The sequence below is a fragment of the Pleuronectes platessa genome, chromosome 2 (assembly GCF_947347685.1).
Source record: "Pleuronectes platessa chromosome 2, fPlePla1.1, whole genome shotgun sequence".
NCBI lineage: Eukaryota > Metazoa > Chordata > Actinopteri > Pleuronectiformes > Pleuronectidae > Pleuronectes > Pleuronectes platessa.
The window spans coordinates 170,538-190,324 of NC_070627.1; the positions used below are offsets into that span (position 1 = coordinate 170,538).

General features: G+C 47.1%; 2 protein-coding genes across 2 annotated transcripts in view; one reads left to right on the forward strand and one right to left on the reverse strand.

Annotated features, from left to right (window-relative positions):
• Positions 1–6,301, forward strand: part of LOC128456624 (metabotropic glutamate receptor 7-like) — a 37,618-nt gene extending 31,317 nt beyond the window's left edge. The window contains exons 8-9 of the mRNA XM_053440867.1: positions 210–450; positions 6,249–6,301. Coding sequence (XP_053296842.1) covers positions 210–450; positions 6,249–6,301 — 294 coding nt within the window. The remainder of the gene's footprint in view (positions 1–209; positions 451–6,248) is intronic.
• Positions 6,302–9,428: 3,127 nt separating this feature from the next.
• Positions 9,429–19,787, reverse strand: part of LOC128450173 (E3 ubiquitin-protein ligase RNF123) — a gene marked incomplete in the record, with an annotated part of 33,940 nt that continues 23,581 nt past the window's right edge. The window contains 4 exon segments of the mRNA XM_053433690.1: positions 9,429–10,763; positions 11,352–11,437; positions 14,588–14,682; positions 18,256–18,479. Coding sequence (XP_053289665.1) covers positions 10,667–10,763; positions 11,352–11,437; positions 14,588–14,682; positions 18,256–18,479 — 502 coding nt within the window.

The following is a 19,787-nucleotide window of genomic DNA, read 5'->3' on the forward strand; positions in this document are numbered from 1 at the left end:
AACTCATCAGAGGAGTTCAGAGGATCTTGTGGGTCTTCAGAGACCCTGGTCCTGAGGACCTGGGTCTCTGAAGACCCACAAGATCCTGAGGATACATTCCTCTCCCCTCCCTCTCCCCCTCTCTCTCCCCTCCCTCTCCCCCTCTCCCCTCCCCCCTGTATAAGTGTTGACTGATTGCCAGTGACAGTCGTGTCCTCTTCACGCTGCAGCTCTACATCCAGACGACCACGTTGACCATCTCCATGAACCTCAGTGCGTCCGTGGCCCTCGGGATGCTCTACCTGCCGAAGGTCTACGTGATCCTCTTCCACCCGGAGCTCAACGTGCAGAAGAGGAAACGCTCCTTCAAAGCCGTGGTCACCGTGGCCACCATGTCGACCCGACTCTCCCACAAGGCCCGGCCCAACGGCGAGGCCAAGACGGAGCTGTGTGACAACATGGACGCCGACAGTAAGTAGAGGTCACATGACACACGTGAGGAAGCTTGTGAGGTCACATGACACACGTGAGGAAGCTCGTAGAGGTCACATGACACACGTGAGGAAGCTCGTGGAGGTCACATGACACACGTGAGGAAGCTTGTGAGGTCACATGACACATGTGAGGAAGCTTGTGAGGTCACATGACACACGTGAGGAAGCTTGTGAGGTCACATGACACACGTGAGGAAGCTTGTGAGGTCACATGACACACGTGAGGAAGCTCGTAGAGGTCACATGACACACGTGAGGAAGCTCGTGAGGTCACATGACACACGTGAGGAAGCTCGTGGAGGTCACATGACACACGTGAGGAAGCTCGTAGAGGTCACATGACACACGTGAGGAAGCTCGTGGAGGTCACATGACACACGTGAGGAAGCTTGTGAGGTCACATGACACACGTGAGGAAGCTTGTGAGGTCACATGACACATGTGAGGAAGCTTGTGAGGTCACATGACACACGTGAGGAAGCTCGTAGAGGTCACATGACACACGTGAGGAAGCTCGTGAGGTCACATGACACACGTGAGGAAGCTCGTGGAGGTCACATGACACACGTGAGGAAGCTCGTAGAGGTCACATGACACACGTGAGGAAGCTCGTGGAGGTCACATGACACACGTGAGGAAGCTCGTAGAGGTCACATGACACACGTGAGGAAGCTCGTGGAGGTCACATGACACACGTGAGGAAGCTTGTGAGGTCACATGACACACGTGAGGAAGCTTGTGAGGTCACATGACACACGTGAGGAAGCTTGTGAGGTCACATGACACACGTGAGGAAGCTTGTGAGGTCACATGACACACGTGAGGAAGCTCGTAGAGGTCACATGACACACGTGAGGAAGCTCGTAGAGGTCACATGACACACGTGAGGAAGCTCGTGAGGTCACATGACACACGTGAGGAAGCTCGTAGAGGTCACATGACACACGTGAGGAAGCTCGTAGAGGTCACATGACACACGTGAGGAAGCTCGTGAGGTCACATGACACACGTGAGGAAGCTCGTAGAGGTCACATGACACACGTGAGGAAGCTCGTGGAGGTCACATGACACACGTGAGGAAGCTTGTGAGGTCACATGACACATGTGAGGAAGCTTGTGAGGTCACATGACACACGTGAGGAAGCTTGTGAGGTCACATGACACACGTGAGGAAGCTTGTGAGGTCACATGACACACGTGAGGAAGCTCGTAGAGGTCACATGACACACGTGAGGAAGCTCGTGAGGTCACATGACACACGTGAGGAAGCTCGTGGAGGTCACATGACACACGTGAGGAAGCTCGTAGAGGTCACATGACACACGTGAGGAAGCTCGTGGAGGTCACATGACACACGTGAGGAAGCTCGTGGAGGTCACATGACACACGTGAGGAAGCTTGTGAGGTCACATGACACACGTGAGGAAGCTCGTAGAGGTCACATGACACACGTGAGGAAGCTCGTGGAGGTCACATGACACACGTGAGGAAGCTTGTGAGGTCACATGACACATGTGAGGAAGCTTGTGAGGTCACATGACACACGTGAGGAAGCTTGTGAGGTCACATGACACACGTGAGGAAGCTTGTGAGGTCACATGACACACGTGAGGAAGCTCGTAGAGGTCACATGACACACGTGAGGAAGCTCGTGAGGTCACATGACACACGTGAGGAAGCTCGTGGAGGTCACATGACACACGTGAGGAAGCTCGTAGAGGTCACATGACACACGTGAGGAAGCTCGTGGAGGTCACATGACACACGTGAGGAAGCTCGTGGAGGTCACATGACACACGTGAGGAAGCTTGTGAGGTCACATGACACACGTGAGGAAGCTTGTGAGGTCACATGACACACGTGAGGAAGCTTGTGAGGTCACATGACACACGTGAGGAAGCTTGTGAGGTCACATGACACACGTGAGGAAGCTCGTAGAGGTCACATGACACACGTGAGGAAGCTCGTGAGGTCACATGACACACGTGAGGAAGCTCGTAGAGGTCACATGACACACGTGAGGAAGCTCGTAGAGGTCACATGACACACGTGAGGAAGCTCGTAGAGGTCACATGACACACGTGAGGAAGCTCGTAGAGGTCACATGACACACGTGAGGAAGCTCGTGAGGTCACATGACACACGTGAGGAAGCTCGTGGAGGTCACATGACACACGTGAGGAAGCTCGTAGAGGTCACATGACACACGTGAGGAAGCTCGTGGAGGTCACATGACACACGTGAGGAAGCTCGTGGAGGTCACATGACACACGTGAGGAAGCTCGTGGAGGTCACATGACACACGTGAGGAAGCTTGTGAGGTCACATGACACACGTGAGGAAGCTTGTGAGGTCACATGACACACGTGAGGAAGCTTGTGAGGTCACATGACACACGTGAGGAAGCTCGTAGAGGTCACATGACACACGTGAGGAAGCTCGTGGAGGTCACATGACACACGTGAGGAAGCTCGTGGAGGTCACATGACACACGTGAGGAAGCTCGTGAGGTCACATGACACACGTGAGGAAGCTCGTAGAGGTCACATGACACACGTGAGGAAGCTCGTGGAGGTCACATGACACACGTGAGGAAGCTTGTGAGGTCACATGACACACGTGAGGAAGCTCGTGGAGGTCACATGACACACGTGAGGAAGCTTGTGAGGTCACATGACACACGTGAGGAAGCTTGTGAGGTCACATGACACACGTGAGGAAGCTTGTGAGGTCACATGACACACGTGAGGAAGCTCGTAGAGGTCACATGACACACGTGAGGAAGCTCGTAGAGGTCACATGACACACGTGAGGAAGCTCGTGGAGGTCACATGACACACGTGAGGAAGCTTGTGAGGTCACATGACACACGTGAGGAAGCTCGTGAGGTCACATGACACACGTGAGGAAGCTCGTGAGGTCACATGACACACGTGAGGAAGCTTGTGAGGTCACATGACACACGTGAGGAAGCTCGTAGAGGTCACATGACACACGTGAGGAAGCTCGTAGAGGTCACATGACACACGTGAGGAAGCTCGTGGAGGTCACATGACACACGTGAGGAAGCTTGTGAGGTCACATGACACACGTGAGGAAGCTCGTGAGGTCACATGACACACGTGAGGAAGCTCGTGAGGTCACATGACACACGTGAGGAAGCTCGTAGAGGTCACATGACACACGTGAGGAAGCTCGTGAGGTCACATGACACACGTGAGGAAGCTCGTGAGGTCACATGACACACGTGAGGAAGCTCGTGAGGTCACATGACACACGTGAGGAAGCTCGTGAGGTCACATGACACACGTGAGGAAGCTCGTAGAGGTCACATGACACACGTGAGGAAGCTCGTGAGGTCACATGACACACGTGAGGAAGCTCGTGAGGTCACATGACACACGTGAGGAAGCTTGTGAGGTCACATGACACACGTGAGGAAGCTCGTGAGGTCACATGACACACGTGAGGAAGCTTGTGAGGTCACATGACACACGTGAGGAAGCTCGTTAGGTCACATGACACACGTGAGGAAGCTTGTGAGGTCACATGACACACGTGAGGAAGCTCGTGAGGATTTAACTCAGATCTTGATTCTTTTATAATTTCACCTGCTGGAACAGAAATCATGTGTCGACTTCAACATGTCACATATTTAATCTTCACCAGCAACAGATCAACTAATCAGCTGTAACATCACTGATCATAATAATATATAATAATAAGTTTATCATTTTAATAAATGAGATCTTTCCTATGGAGACAGAAACAACCTTCTGACTTCAACCAGATCAAGACATTAATCTGAACATGACTCTGAAAGTAAACGTCGTGTTTTAATCAACCGAACCTGAATAATCAACATGTTTACGTTTCCTTATGATGTCATCGACATACGACAGTTACCACCTGATGATGTCACATGACCTGAATTCAAGATGAGAAATAACGAGGAGTTGAAGCTTTTGTTAATAAAAAACCACGTCAGTAACTTCGGTGAACATTAGCATCTTTCATTTAACGTCCAGGTTTTAAAATCCTGGTGTGAACGTTAGAACGTTGACGTGACTCAGAATCCGACTGTGACATGTTCACGTCATCAGCAGTGACAGAAATCCTCTTTTTAAAAACAGGTTCACTGACGGATCTTATGAAACTAATAATTCTCTCTGGAATGACACAGAAATTAAGCAGCTAACGCTAACAACAGCTAACGCTAACAACAGCTAACACTCACCCGGGCTAAGGCTTAGCTTTAAGTTGGAGTTAGCTAACATTGTTTCAAACAACGTTACCGTCCCTGTCCACGTATTTCCCTGCGTCCTTTACGTTCGCATAGTTGTTAAACAATGAATCCACTAGAGGGCAGCACAGAGTGGAGACGTACCGATGAGCACAAACAGGTCTCATGTAGTTTCTCACAAAAATTAACATAATCGTTTGAATTGATTCTCGTGTGCGACAGTCCTCTCACGTGAACTACGGGCTGCACTGCCCCCCCGTGGTTTTTAGAGGTACTGCTCAGTTTCTCTGTTTTGTCCAAACGAATACGAACAAAAGGTTCTGACCGTTAGCTCCAGTGATGTCATCAAGTGACCACATCCTGCTGCTGTGATGTCATCAAGTGACCACAAGGTGCTGCTGTGATGTCATCAAGTGACCACAAGGTGCTGCTGTGATGTCATCAAGTGACCACAAGCCCCGACCTTCATATTCAACTGGGAACGACATCATTTCCTCACTGGTTTAGACTAAACGTCTCTGTCGTCCGGCTGAACGTGAACGTGGCTCCAGACGAGGATCACACCGGACGTTCAGGTGAAGAAGCTGGTGTAAATGAGTCGAGTGGAATTTGAACGTCGGGACTTGTGGTCACTTGATGACATCACAGCAGCAGCTTGTGGTCACTTGATGACATCACAGCAGCAGCTTGTGGTCAGTTGATGACATCACAGCAGCAGCTTCTGGTCACTTGATGACATCACAGCAGCAGGTTGTGGTCACTTGATGACATCACAGCAGCACCTTGTGGTCACTTGATGACATCACAGCAGCAGCTTGTGGTCACTTGATGACATCACAGCAGCACCTTGTGGTCAGTTGATGACATCACAGCAGCAGGTTGTGGTCACTTGATGACATCACAGCAGCACCTTGTGGTCACTTGATGACATCACAGCAGCAGCTTGTGGTCACTTGATGACATCACAGCAGCAGCTTGTGGTCAGTTGATGACATCACTTGGTTTTAGACTCAAACCTGATGATGTTTGTTGTGAACTTTCCCTTTAACCTCTTCATGGTGGTTTCCTCTTGTCAATGACCTGATTCCATTTAGAGAAGAAACTGATTCTATGTGAAAGTTTGATCAGTTCCTCTGTGGCTGATTCACGACATCATGTTTTTCTCCGACAGGCTAATCTCGTATTAATCTGAGGTAAGAAACATTAATCTTCTTCTGCTCCGTCGTCCTGAGTCCGACCTTCATGGGGGGGGGGGGGGGGGGGGGGGTATATTAAACATTCCTCCGCTGCTCTTTATCACCATCTTTCAATTGGCTCATAACTTTTACACGAGCAGGAGCCGGAGGTCACGGGAGGTCAGCTGCTACCTGAGTTTCTGGGATTAAAATCAAACCATTTAAAAAAGAGAATTTAAATTTAATTTTCCAACAATCCTCTGAGTTATGACATCACATCCTGTACAGCTGCTCCATCCCTAACCTCATGTGTAAACTTTCTTCTTCTTCTGTGACGCTGGTGTTTGTTCTGTTCAGGTCGAGCAGCGAAGAAGAAGAAGAGCGTGAGCTACAGCGACCTCGTGATCTGACGGCGTTCCTCCATCACGACCCCGAACTGAGCGACAGGAGGCGTCTGCTGGAGCAAGGCATTGTGGGACACAGACGTTGACTCGATCAGAGGAACGCTGACGGAGGAGGAGGAGTTTTTAAGAAGAGGGCGATGGTTGGAAATATTTGAGAAAACAAAAGATCGAACAGAATCTTTTAGTTTTGTCTGGGCTGACTCGTCTCATCACAGCGTCGCTCAGACGAATGACCTCACGTGACCTGAGGTGACCTCACGTGACCTGACGTGACCTCACGTGACCTGACGTGACCTCACGTGACCTGACGTGACCTCACGTGACCTTTGTCCAGAGCCCGCCTCCTCTCGTGTCCTGACGTTCTTCCAAACAGAAAGTTTTCCAACCTCCCGTCGACCCGGTTGTTGTCTTTATGTTTTCTATGTCGTCTGACTTCAGTTGTTGGTTTGAGTTTGATTTGTTTGTTATGATGGTTAAGATGTTGATGATTCTTGGATTCACATTTGACTTTACTTGTTTTATTAAAGCCATATTCTCCACTCTGAGACCTCGAGGGCTTCGTTCACGCTGCGGAAATCTGATTTTTATCACAAAAACGTCATTTGACACAAAAATCTTGTTGAGAAAAAACATGAAAACCCAGATTCTTAATCGCTTAGTGATGTATGGATATGGTTGTATGGACGATGCACGATATATAAATATATATATAAATATATTTATATTTGTGTGTCTATGTGACATATAACAACAATGTTCAGAGTTTTTCAGAGACTTGAACCGTCAGAAATCTTCATCTCAGTCACATGACTTGAAAAAACTGATTCTTCAAGTGAACATGAAGCAAAAAAATATAAAATCTGTGTTTTGAAATCCTTTTTGTTCAAATGTCTGTGGTCCCTACATGTGTGTTCCTTCTCCTCACACACACACGTGTCGAGTCCTGCAGTGTTGTGTATGTGCCTGATGAAGATGATGAAGATGATGCTCGTTGTTGCCGTCGCTGATGTCACAGACACAACAGGAAGTGATGATGTGGAGGTTGTTGCATGCCTGGTGTTCGATGTTGAAACAGAATCTGAAACAAGTTAAAGAAACTGTCGTTAGACTCGGTTGATTCCAGCCTCAGCTTTTATTTCACCTTTTCTTCCTCTTCTGTCGGCAGAATATGGCTTTGATCTGTTTTGTTATTTTCCTGGAAACTACAGGAAAAGGAGAAAAAGTATATAAAATATATATTTAAAAAAAAAGAAGCATGTATGTTTTCTACTGTTTGTACTCGGTATCTTCACGTTGCTGCTTCTGAGATTCCCATCATGCAACTCTCCCGTGGTGTCGTCCGAATGTATCCACACCAAATTAAAAGCTTTGGTTATTTTTTATATGTAAATGCTCTGAGGAAAATGTGCTATTTGTGTATTTGTGTATTTGTGTCTTTCTCATCTTGAACGGCCTTGAGAGTTATTTAATTTATGTCATCCCTCGTTCCTTCGTCTCTTTTGTACAAAATCATAATTTGCCTGAAAAAAATTCAGATTTTCGAATCAGATTTCAGGTTTCTTTTGTGTTGGAATAAAAATTGTGAAGTGGACGAGTGATTTCAGAAGATGAAGCACTTCTCTCTGTTTGATTGAATTTCATGAAAGGGTTAATCCTAACTCTATAGGGGCTCAATGTCCAAGGTTTTGACTTGTTTACCTCCACAGGTCCTTTGTCTCCCAGTGAGACACCATGATCCTGCAGAACCACAGAAACCAGTTTGACTTGATCTGCAGAACCACAGGAACCAGTTTGACTTGATCTGCAGAACCACAGGAACCAGTTTGACTTGATCTGCAGAACCACAGGAACCAGTTTGACCTGATCTGCAGAACCACAGGAACCAGTTTGACCTTTTCATTATCAACAACTTTTTAACTCTTCTTCTTTGATCTTCTTCTCGAGCTGAGCCCCCCCCCCCCCCCCCCTCAAATTAAACAAACAAACAACCTCTTCATGTATTAAATATTATTATTTTATTTTATTCTATCATTTGATATTATATTAATATAATTTCTGGGCTGTGTTTGTTCTACGATCCAGGACTGAAATCTGTCTCTGTGTTCTTTGAACTGTTTATAAAGTTTATTGATATAAAGTTTAAAAAATAAGATTTTGAATCTGAAAACACTCGAATGTGAACCAGCTGCAGTTACCATGACAACACCGGCCAGAGCAGAGGGTGGTGTGTGCTCCTGTAACCGCACACACACACACACACACACACACAAACACACATTCACACACACACACACACACACACAAACAGACACAGACACACACACACACATACATTCACACACACACACACACACACACAGACAGACACACACACACACATTGTCACACATAGACACACACACACACACACACGCAAACACACATTCACACACACACACACACACACACGCAAACACACATTCACACACACACACACACACACACAAACACACATTCACACACAAACACACACACACACACACAGACAGACACACACACACACACACACACACATTGTCACACATAGACACACACACACGCACACACACACACATTGTCACACACGCACACACACACACATACAAACACACACACGCACATACACATTGATTGAATTTGAGTTATTTAAGGTGTGTAAGCAGCTTGTGGCCACTAGGTGGCGACAAAGTCCTGTAGACTCCTCCTTCTCCTCCTTCACTTGTCTTCTGTTTGTTTCCCTCTTCAAATGTTTGATGCTTTCTCATCTCGACTGATTTCGTTTCTCAACAGAACAAGAGGAAGTGAAATTAGCAGCTTCTTCATTTACATGAACATTGATTCTTAATTATATTCTATTGATGAATTTAAAGGACTCATCATAAGCCCATTTGACCACAGTTGATATGGCTCCTTTGGGTCTTAATGAAATGTTTTGGTCAAAAAACCACAAGGATCATTTAAAACAGCTTTGTCACCCTGTTTAAAACAGATTGACCTGTTCTGAGGTCACTATGACGGAGTGGAGACATATGTTACTAATAAAGAGGAAATATTTTAAATACTACAAATATTGACTACCACAAAAGGATAAAGAACAAAGCAGCAGACGCGTCAGTTCAGGATAAATAATTTAATACAGTTACATCGTCGATATATGTGAACTCAACAAGAGGAAATGAAAAGCAAGAGTTTCCTCCTTCTCTGAAATCCTCTGTTCATCCATCGTTCCCCGAAACACGGCGAAACAGAAACTAGAATATTTGTCAGTGCTATCGCTAACGCTAGCCCGACGTTCACCCACAAACATGCTTTAAATACTGTAGAGCACCTCCGTCACTTCACAGTCAGAGAAACAGTCACACGCTCGATGACACGTCCGTCAACGTGACGTCGAACCAGATCAACTCGAACCCAGAGTCAACGATCACATGACTCACTGCAGCTAGCGGTTTTATGACCTCGTTAAAAAAACGAAGAATTCAACGTTTAAATACATTCGCTCAATGTTACCCAGAAATAAAAAGTAATGTAAACTCAGGATAATGAGCTTATAACTTAATGTTAGAAGAAAAAGGAAACTTGAAATTGGATAATACACATTTAAAATTTAATAATTTGTTTGTTAAACTTTTCTTTTTCTCATTTAATGATTTAAAACCTATTTGAAACTCTTGACATCCAGAAATGATTTCAATGTCTCTTTTCCCTTTTCAGTTTCCTTAGTTTTCTTCATTCAATGAGAATTTAATAAAGTTGAATTTGTCAAACAAACTAAATCAAACACAACAAACTTTAAAAGTGAAAATCAACAAAATCGACAAAAACACAAGTTTAAGAATTCATCGTCCGACACCGACATTAGAAACTCACTGTTCAGGGACGTTACATGTGTGTTTCTGTGTGTGTGTCTGTGTGTCCGTCTTTGTGTGTGTGTGTCTCTGTCTCTGTCTCTGTGTGTGTCTATGTGTGTGACTCTGTATCTGTGTGTGTCTCTGTCTCTGTGTGTGTCTGTGTGTTTGTGTGTGACTCTGTCTCTGTGTGTGTCTCTGTGTGTGTCTCTGTCTCTGTGTGTGTCTCTGTGTGTGTCTCTGTGTGTGACTCTGTCTCTGTGTGTGTCTCTGTGTGTGTCTCTGTCTCTGTGTGTGTCTCTGTGTGTGACTCTGTCTCTGTGTGTGTCTCTGTCTCTGTGTGTGTCTCTGTGTGTGACTCTGTCTCTGTGTGTGTCTCTGTGTGTGTCTCTGTCTCTGTGTGTGTCTCTGTGTGTGTCTCTGTCTCTGTGTGTGTCTCTGTGTGTGTCTCTGTCTCTGTGTGTGTCTCTGTGTGTGACTCTGTCTCTGTGTGTGTCTGTGTGTGTTAGGAGGCTGGCTTGTTGTAGTCGTCCACTCCAGTGATTGTGGCTTTGCAGAAGAAGCAGTCCTTGTTGTTCATCAGGTGCTGGTTGATACAGGCTCTGAACACAGAGACACACATCTGGTCAACATCTGTTTCATCATCACTGTCCACAAACACAACAAATGAACATGGAGTGAAGCCACATCGCCCCCTGGTGTCTGGCTGCAGTACAGGTCATAGTCCCTGCCTCCTCCGGGTCAACACATGGGACATGGTGAAGAGTCAGAGGTCGTGGAAATGTCATCGTTCAAAAGAGTTTAAGTTATTAAACTTTAATGAGTTGTATTCATAGTGTCACTGGGACAGGAAGTGGACATTTATTGTGAAAATTCTTTATCATCTGATTCTGTTCATCACAGGAAGTAGTGTGAACTTGTTCCTGATCAGCTGATCAGGTCCTGGTGTGTGTCTGTCTCCATGTCAATAAAAGATCACTGTCTTTTCAATGTCTCCATGTTGACTCGTCAGGGGACACGGGACAGACACATGGTAACAAACAACCCTCAGTTTGGTCTGGCAGGTGATTAGCAGCAGCTCCAGGAAACATGGTGTGTGTGTGTGTGTGTGTGTGTGTGTGTGTGTGTGTGTCTGTGTCTGTGGGTCTGTGTGGGTCTGTGTGGGTCTGTGTGTGTGTGTAGTGACTCACTTGCAGGACTTGTGTGAACAGGGTTTGAACACAGCAGAGATGGAGTGAGCGTAGCAGATCGGACAAAGATCTTCTTCACTCGTCGGCTGAGAGACACAAAACAAACATCTGAGCTGACAATGTGACCAACAGTTAGCTTAGCTTAGCATAGAGACTGGGAACAGGGGGGGAGTTAGCTTAGGTGAAGAAGAAAAGGAAATGAGATCAATGTAGAAAACGTTTCTAATAATCTGACCATGAATAAATTATTTTAGATTTTCAGTTTTTCATTTTCTGTTGAGAAAAGGACATGTGAACATGTGAGGAGCATGTGAGGAACATGATACCAACATACGAGGATCATGTGAGGAACATGATACCAACATACGAGGATCATGTGAGGAACATGTGAGGAACATGATACCAACATACGAGGATCATGTGAGGAACATGATACAAGCATACGAGGATCATGTGAGGAACATGATACCAACATACGAGGATCATGTGAGGAACATGATACAAGCATACGAGGATCATGTGAGGAACATGTGAGGAACATGATACCAACATACGAGGATCATGTGAGGAACATGATACAAACATACGAGGATCATGTGAGGAACATGTGAGGAACATGATACCAACATACGAGGATCATGTGAGGAACATGATACAAACATACGAGGATCATGTGAGGAACATGTGAGGAACATGATAACAACATGTGAGGAACATGATAACAACATGTGAGGATCATGTGAGGAACATGATACCAATATACGAGGATCATGTGAGGAACATGATACCAACATACGAGGATCATGTGAGGAACATGATACCAATATACGAGGATCATGTGAGGAACATGATACCAACATATGAGGATCATGTGAGGAACATGTGAGGAACATGTGAGGAACATGATAACAACATGTGAGGAACATGATGCCAACATACGAGGATCATGTGAGGAACATGATACCAACATACAAGGATTATGTGAGGAACATGTGAGGAACATGTGAGGAACATGATAACAACATGTGAGGAGCATGTGAGGAACATGATACCAACATACGAGGATCATGTGAGGAACATGATACCAACATAGGAGGATCATGTGAGGAACATGTGAGGAACATGTGAGGAACATGTGAGGAACATGATACCAACATATGAGGATCATGTGAGAAACATGATACCAACATACAAGGATCATGTCAGGAACATGTGAGGAACATGTGAGGAAAATGTGAGGAACATGTCAGGAACATACGAGGATCATGTGAGGAACATGATACCAACATACGAGGATCATGTGAGGAACATGATACCAACATACGAGGATCATGTGAGGAACATGATACCAACATACGAGGATCATGTGAGGAACATGTGAGGAACATGATACCAACATATGAGGATCATGTGAGGAACATGATACCAACATACGAGGATCATGTCAGGAACATGTGAGGAACATGTGAGGAAAATGTGAGGAACATGTCAGGGACATGTCAGGAACATGTGAGGAACATGTCAGGAACATGTCAGGAACATGATACCAACATGTGAGGAACATGTCAGGAACATGTCAGGAACATGATACCAACATGTTAGGAACATGTGAGGAACATGTCAGGATCATGTGATGAACATGTCAGGAACATGTCAGGGCTGTAGACGTCTAACGCTGCCGACAGGTTGTAAAACATACGAATGAATATTAAGTTTGACTAATGAACTGAGGAACCTGCTTTTAAAGACATTTAAAAAACTGTTTTATAAACTATAAACATGAACGTGAGGCAGTGATGAGCAGCTGAGTCCAGGAGGAGGAGCTCAACCTGAGGGGTCTGCAGTCCGTCCTTCAATGGGCAGCTTCCAGGACCTCCAGCCCAGTCCACCTCGACTCCCATCCTCTCCAGAGAGAGCAGACAGTGAACCCTTAGACAGGTCTGGTACACAGACTGTCTCTCCACAGTCTGAAGGTGTCCAGGTGAGGAGATGGAAAGGACACCAGCTGACCCCCCCCCCCCCCCCCCACCCCCTCTCCTGCCTCTCCCCTACAGCTGGGGTGATGGACAGGGAGAGGAAACTGTAATGTGATTCTTCACTCCACTGGTCACACAGAGCATGGCTCCTAGCAGACCCCCCCCCCCCCCAGTGTAGAGGACAGTGACGGAGCTGATGCTCTGCAGCTGTGACATCAGAGCTGGTGTCTCTGCTCATGTTTATGGAAACTGAGACTCAGACTGTACACAACTGTACACAGCTGTACACAGCAGCTTTCAAACCATCACTGATTTAACTACAGAGGCTGCAGGAGAACCAGCTTCTGTACTGCTGTGTTCAGTTGTGTACAGTTGTGTTCAGTTGTGTTCAGTTGTGTACAGTTGTGTACAGTTGTGTTCAGTTGTGTACAGTTGTGTACTGCTGTGTTCAGCTGTGTTCAGTTGTGTTCAGTTGTGTTCAGTTGTGTACAGTTGTGTACTGCTGTGTTCAGTTGTGTACAGTTGTGTACAGTTGTGTACAGTTGTGTTCAGTTGTGTACAGTTGTGTACAGTCGTGTACAGTTGTCTCACACACTGACCGGCTGACGTTGAGTGTGGTTGCTCAGACGCAGCAGGAAGTTCCCGTCATTAGAGCGAGACCGAGGCTCCATTAGTGGGTTTGTGGAAACAAACCTCAGATTGTGTGTTTACGCTTACAGTCTGACGACAACAACACAATCTGACGTCCATTACAACAACACCAACGCTGCAGCTCTGTGTGTTTGTGTGTCTCCCTCATCCATAATGAATGCCTGTGTGGTGAGTGCACGAGGAGGATCAGGTTTCCTCTGCAGAGGAGGAGCAGGAAGTGGTTTCTGAAGGACGATCGGTCAAACTGCTGATTCACTGAAGTTCTGTCCCTGAACAGGACGACGTGTCCCTCACCCAACTCACTTTGGAAAAGGACAAAGACAGAAGACTAAAGCCTCCACAGGGGGCGCTGCAGAGGGGACGAGGGGCAGAGATACGGGGGGGGCGTGGTCGTCCACCACATTTTGATCTGACTCTGTGTGACTTTACTTCCTGATGATGTCATCATCTCTGATGTCATCCACAACAAACCAGAGAAAGCAGACACAGGTCCCGCCCCTTCTACCCAATAAGCCAATCATCATATTTGACATGTTTAAATGTGACCTGTGTTAAAGTCTCTGACCGGAGGGGGGTCTAAGATGGCTGCCTGGCGGTGTTTGTACTTACAGCTGTGCTCGCCGCCGCCTGCTTGGACTCCTCCGTGAGAAACGCCAACATCAGCTCCACCTTGTGTTTCTCCTCCTCGCTGATGTAGTCGGTGTCTGTCGGAGGAAACACAAAGAGACACATTAACACACCTCACTTCCTGCTCTGACGTGTTCTATCCATGTTCCTGGACATGTGAGCAGCCTGATGAGTTCATGTTATCAGCCCGGGTTAGGGTTAAACGTCTAAAACTCTCAAACTAGTTTCTCTTTATTTGAATCTGAGTGAAGACGAGGTCCCTGCTCTGTAAACTGATCTGAGTCTGAATCTGGGAAACTCTTCACAGATCCTGGAGCAGCTGAAGCTCCAAACATTAACCACAGAGGATTAAAGTGAAAGAAACAGAGCGGCAGGAACAATCTGACCATCTTCATCAACTTCACAACCGGAGTCATCGTCGAACACTTCCTGTTTGACCCCCGACCCACCGACCCCTATCACCTCTGATCCAGGAAAAGCCTTTTCAGAGCGGAACCTGCAGGAGGCGCCGTTACACAGTGAGCCGGGTGATGAGGGGCGGGGCCTCACTGAAGCTGCTCATTATAAAACTAAAGTTTTATAATGAGCAGCTTCATTATAAATGGACGTTTACAAAGGTCTCAGTTTCTGTTCGTCCAGACAAAGACACGACAACGAGACCATCACCAGGTGTGAGGACAGGAAGCAGAGGACAACGAGACCATCACCAGGTGTGAGGACAGGAAGCAGAGGACAACGAGACCATCACCAGGTGTGAGGACAGGAAGCAGAGGACAACGAGACCATCACCAGGTGTGAGGACAGGAAGCAGAGGACAACGAGACCATCACCAGGTGTGAGGACAGGAAGCAGAGGACAACGAGACCATCACCAGGTGTGAGGACAGGAAGCAGAGGACAACGAGACCATCACCAGGTGTGAGGACAGGAAGCAGAGGACAACGAGACCATCACCAGGTGTGAGGACAGGAAGCAGAGGACAACGAGACCATCACCAGGTGTGAGGACAGGAAGCAGAGGACAACGAGACCATCACCAGGTGTGAGGACAGGAAGCAGAGGACAACGAGTCTGAAGCGAAGACGCTCGTCTCAAACACTGACGTCATTAAACGTCACCGGGACGTGAGACACTCAGCTTCCCCCCCCCCCCCCTCTCTCTGAGGTGCTGAGAAGAATGACATCACAGCCAATGTTGTGATAGGTCAGGACCATTACAGAGACATTTCACCTGTCAGGCGAGGCACGGGAGGACAAGAGTTTCAGGAGAGGAGCTGCTGCCTGAGACAAATGTCTCCCTGTGGACGATTTCTGTCCAACAAAGACGAGACCCTCAGGCTCAACAGACGCATCACAAGCAGCCTAGGGACGACTCTGGTCCCTCAAGACAAGATGGAGGACACGACAGTGAAGGACATCCAGTCTGAAGAGTTCCACTTTGACACACATCACCTCTGCTACAGTCAAACTATCTCAAGCTGCTGAAACGGAGACGTTTGGAAAGGAAGACAGTTTAGAATGAGCCTCTCTGATTGGTCTCCTGTCACATGACCTCCTTCAGGGATAAGCAGTGAATCACAACGTGGAGAATCAAAGTGTTACTGACTGTTCACGTGTGAAGGAGACAGGATAACATCTGTTCACACAGACACGTGCAGGCCCAGTGCATGAGAGGTCATGTGACCTGTGATGGATTCAGTGGGACTCCTCGTGGACGCAGCCTCAGTCTGGATGAGACTTTCACTCATCAGTCAGAATCTGCTGCAGTAGATTGAAGTAAGAGTTTCGAGGTTTAAAGGGACATCTTTTCAGTTTATGATCCGTCCATCAGTCTGCCCCCCCCCCCATACTCCTGCTGTATCATGAGCAGTGATGGAAATCACTGCAGAGCAACGGGCCGAGGTGTTTCCACTCCTCCGCTGAAAGAGGATCTGTCTGAGTGCAGGGGGGGAGCGGAGGGAGAGAGGGGGGAGTAAATGGAAAGACAAATCGAAAGCCATCAAGTGAGAGGGTGAGAGAAGAGAGGGAGAGAGAGAGATGAACAAATGAACGGGAACCAGAGCAAAGTGAGTTTCTTCTCAGCACTTACAGATGAACATCTTCCTTCAACACCAGGACCACAAGTCACCACAGGAAGAGGTTTCTGTTTTATCATTTCAGGAAGTTGATCACGTCCAACACGTCGTGGACAGTGAGACGACCTGAATCCACAGAGAGACCGATGGTGATGAATCCCTGAGCCGAGGACACATGGAACTAACAGGTCGTGTTCAGTGGAGATAAGTGACCAGGAGCTGGATCGAAGATCGAGGTCATGAGGTCATCACCTCAGCTCACAGATTGTGATTCTCTCTTTAACGTTTCCCATTAACGACTCATGGTCTCATTCATCTCATGATCTGAACCTGACGTTCTCATAAGAACATGAAACATCTGTCACTCAGTGACCTGAAGACACGTCAGACACGTGTGTGCCTGACGTGTTCCTAACTCACACGTCCTCTGGTCATGTGACCTGCAGCTCTGTGATTAAACTCCTTCATTATCCCAAGGAAACGCTGACGCAGCAGAAACACAAACTGTGTAATGAAAGAATTCAGAGGATCAATAAAGTTTCTCTGGAGTCTGAAGCAGCTGGAAGTAGAAACCCAGGTCGTCTGTAACGAGTCTGAAACCAGTGAGCAGAGCCCCAGTTCACAGCTAACCATGCTAACCCTGCTCACCATGCTAACAATAACAGAAACAACTGCAGTCAGCTAACGAGACATTGAAGGCAGCACAGTGTCTGGATTTTAAAGAAACTACTCAGCACCATCTCATCTGAGTGACACACACACACACACACACACACACACACACACACACACACACACACACACACACACACACACACACACACACACACACACACACACACACACACACACACACACACACACACACACACACACACACACACACATCGTCCAGATGAGGCCATGCGAGGTGGTCATGGAAACGTCCTGTGTTTCCACGACAACAGAGGAGGACCCCTGTGGCTGTAGGAACAAACTGAACAAACTATTTAATATCTGTCTTTTGACTGATCTGATATCAATTCATTAAATCCTGAATCTGATGCTTTTAGTCCACATGTGAAGCTTTAACGCGTCCGTCTCCTGTGGACACGTCTCGTGTGAGACGTGTCCACAGGAGACGGACGCTGACTCACGGGGTTAAGCTGCACACTCTCTGGAGGTGAGGGACAAAGACAACACAGATGTGAAAGGTCAAACATGTGTGTTGGTCTGTTATATGTTCACGTGTCTGTTACTCACATGCGTGTTGGTCTGTTATATGTTCACGTGTCTGTTACTCACATGCGTGTTGGTCTGTTATATGTTCACGTGTCTGTTACTCACATGCGTGTTGGTCTGTTATATGTTCACGTGTCTGTTACTCACATGCGTGTTGGTCTGTTATATGTTCACGTGTCTGTTACTCACATGCGTGCTGGTCTGTTATATGTTCACGTGTCTGTTACTCACATGCCTGTTTGTCTGTTATATGTTCACATGTCTGTTACTCACATGCGTGTTGGTCTGTTATATGTTCACGTGTCTGTTACTCACATGCGTGTTGGTCTGTTATATGTTCACGTGTCTGTTACTCACATGCGTGCAGAGAGAAGTGTTTTCTCTCGGTCGATCCTGGGTTTCCTGCGGCTGAGGGGATGGGGGGGGCCACACCCGACCCCAGGGATCCGACTACTGGACGAGCGGGGGGGGCGGCTGCAGGTAAGGATCTGGAGGGCTCCGCCCCCTCTCCCAACAGGTGCTGGATGGAGTGGAGCTGGAAGCAGGGGTCCGACAGCAGGACGGAGGCAGCGCGGGATATCCTGAGGGGGGGGGGGGGGGGGGAACTCTCATTAAACATCTGAAGTCGATTCACTTAAATCTACAAACACCTGATCCAGATTCAATTACTGTATTTATTCAGATCTTTTCTAGTGTTGATGACCACTCGAGGATCTCTTCAGTTTTACCATCCACACACATTCATACAGTTCATCCCTCACACAGTCATCAGGGCGGGAACTTGGGCTCAGTATCTTGCCCAAGGGCACTTCAGCAAGTGGGAGAAGGGAGAAGGGAGAATGGGATCAAACCACCGACCTTCTGGTTCTACATCCTGAGACACAGCTATAAAGTAAGATAAGATTAACAATGAATATTTATACAAACATGGGGATGAGTTCATCAGGTACACACACACACACACACACACACACACACACACACACACACACACACACACACACACACACAGTAGAAATAGAGACCGCATTAAACAAGAGAAGAAGAAACAGAAGCATCTGCAGGACGTTCATTTGGTGCATTTTAACTAGTGTGTAGTACTATAGTTCTGTAGTACTATAGTTCTGTAGTACTGTCGTTCTGTACTATAGTGATACTATTGTTTCCATGGCAACCAGATGAAGCATTTCATTCATGTTCTCCATTCAAACAGAAATAACCCCCCCCCCCCCCCCCCCCACCCCACACACCCAACTGACAACATGCCCATGTCAGACGCCGTCTTCAAACCAATCAGAGTCAAGTACAGGTAGACTCCGCCCACGTAGGTGATACATTTCTAAGTGAAACCAGAACTAGCAGATCAGATGAAACATGGAACCAACATGAAGCTTCGGACTCTGAGGAGGACGTCTCACACGGGACAGACACAGGACGTTGGCTGCTCAGCGGTTGGTGGCGTGTCTCCTGGTGTGGGATCTTCCTGCAACGTCTCCTGTGACCTTATCACTACAGCAGCCATGACACCTCACACTGAGCCCCCCCCCAGGAACCATGAAGCGAGTGGACTAAAGGACAGAGACGATGGTAGAGAGCAGCAGAGTGAGTCTCAGCGTCCAGGATGGAAATGTCCCCTTGTTTCAGTCTCTTTGATTATAAAACAACAAGGAGCAGATCACACTGTGACAATGAACTTTACTTCAACATGAATGAACAGTGATGAAAAATGAATCTGCAGAAGACGTCCTCTGTCTCGGATGTTTCACCGCAGGATGGACGTCCTCCTGATGATGTGAACCAGCCCCGGCTGCTAGGTAGCGCTCACCACTCGTCAGGGTCAAAGGTCATGCAGCCTGTGATGAAGATTTGAACTCTGACCCTCATCCTCT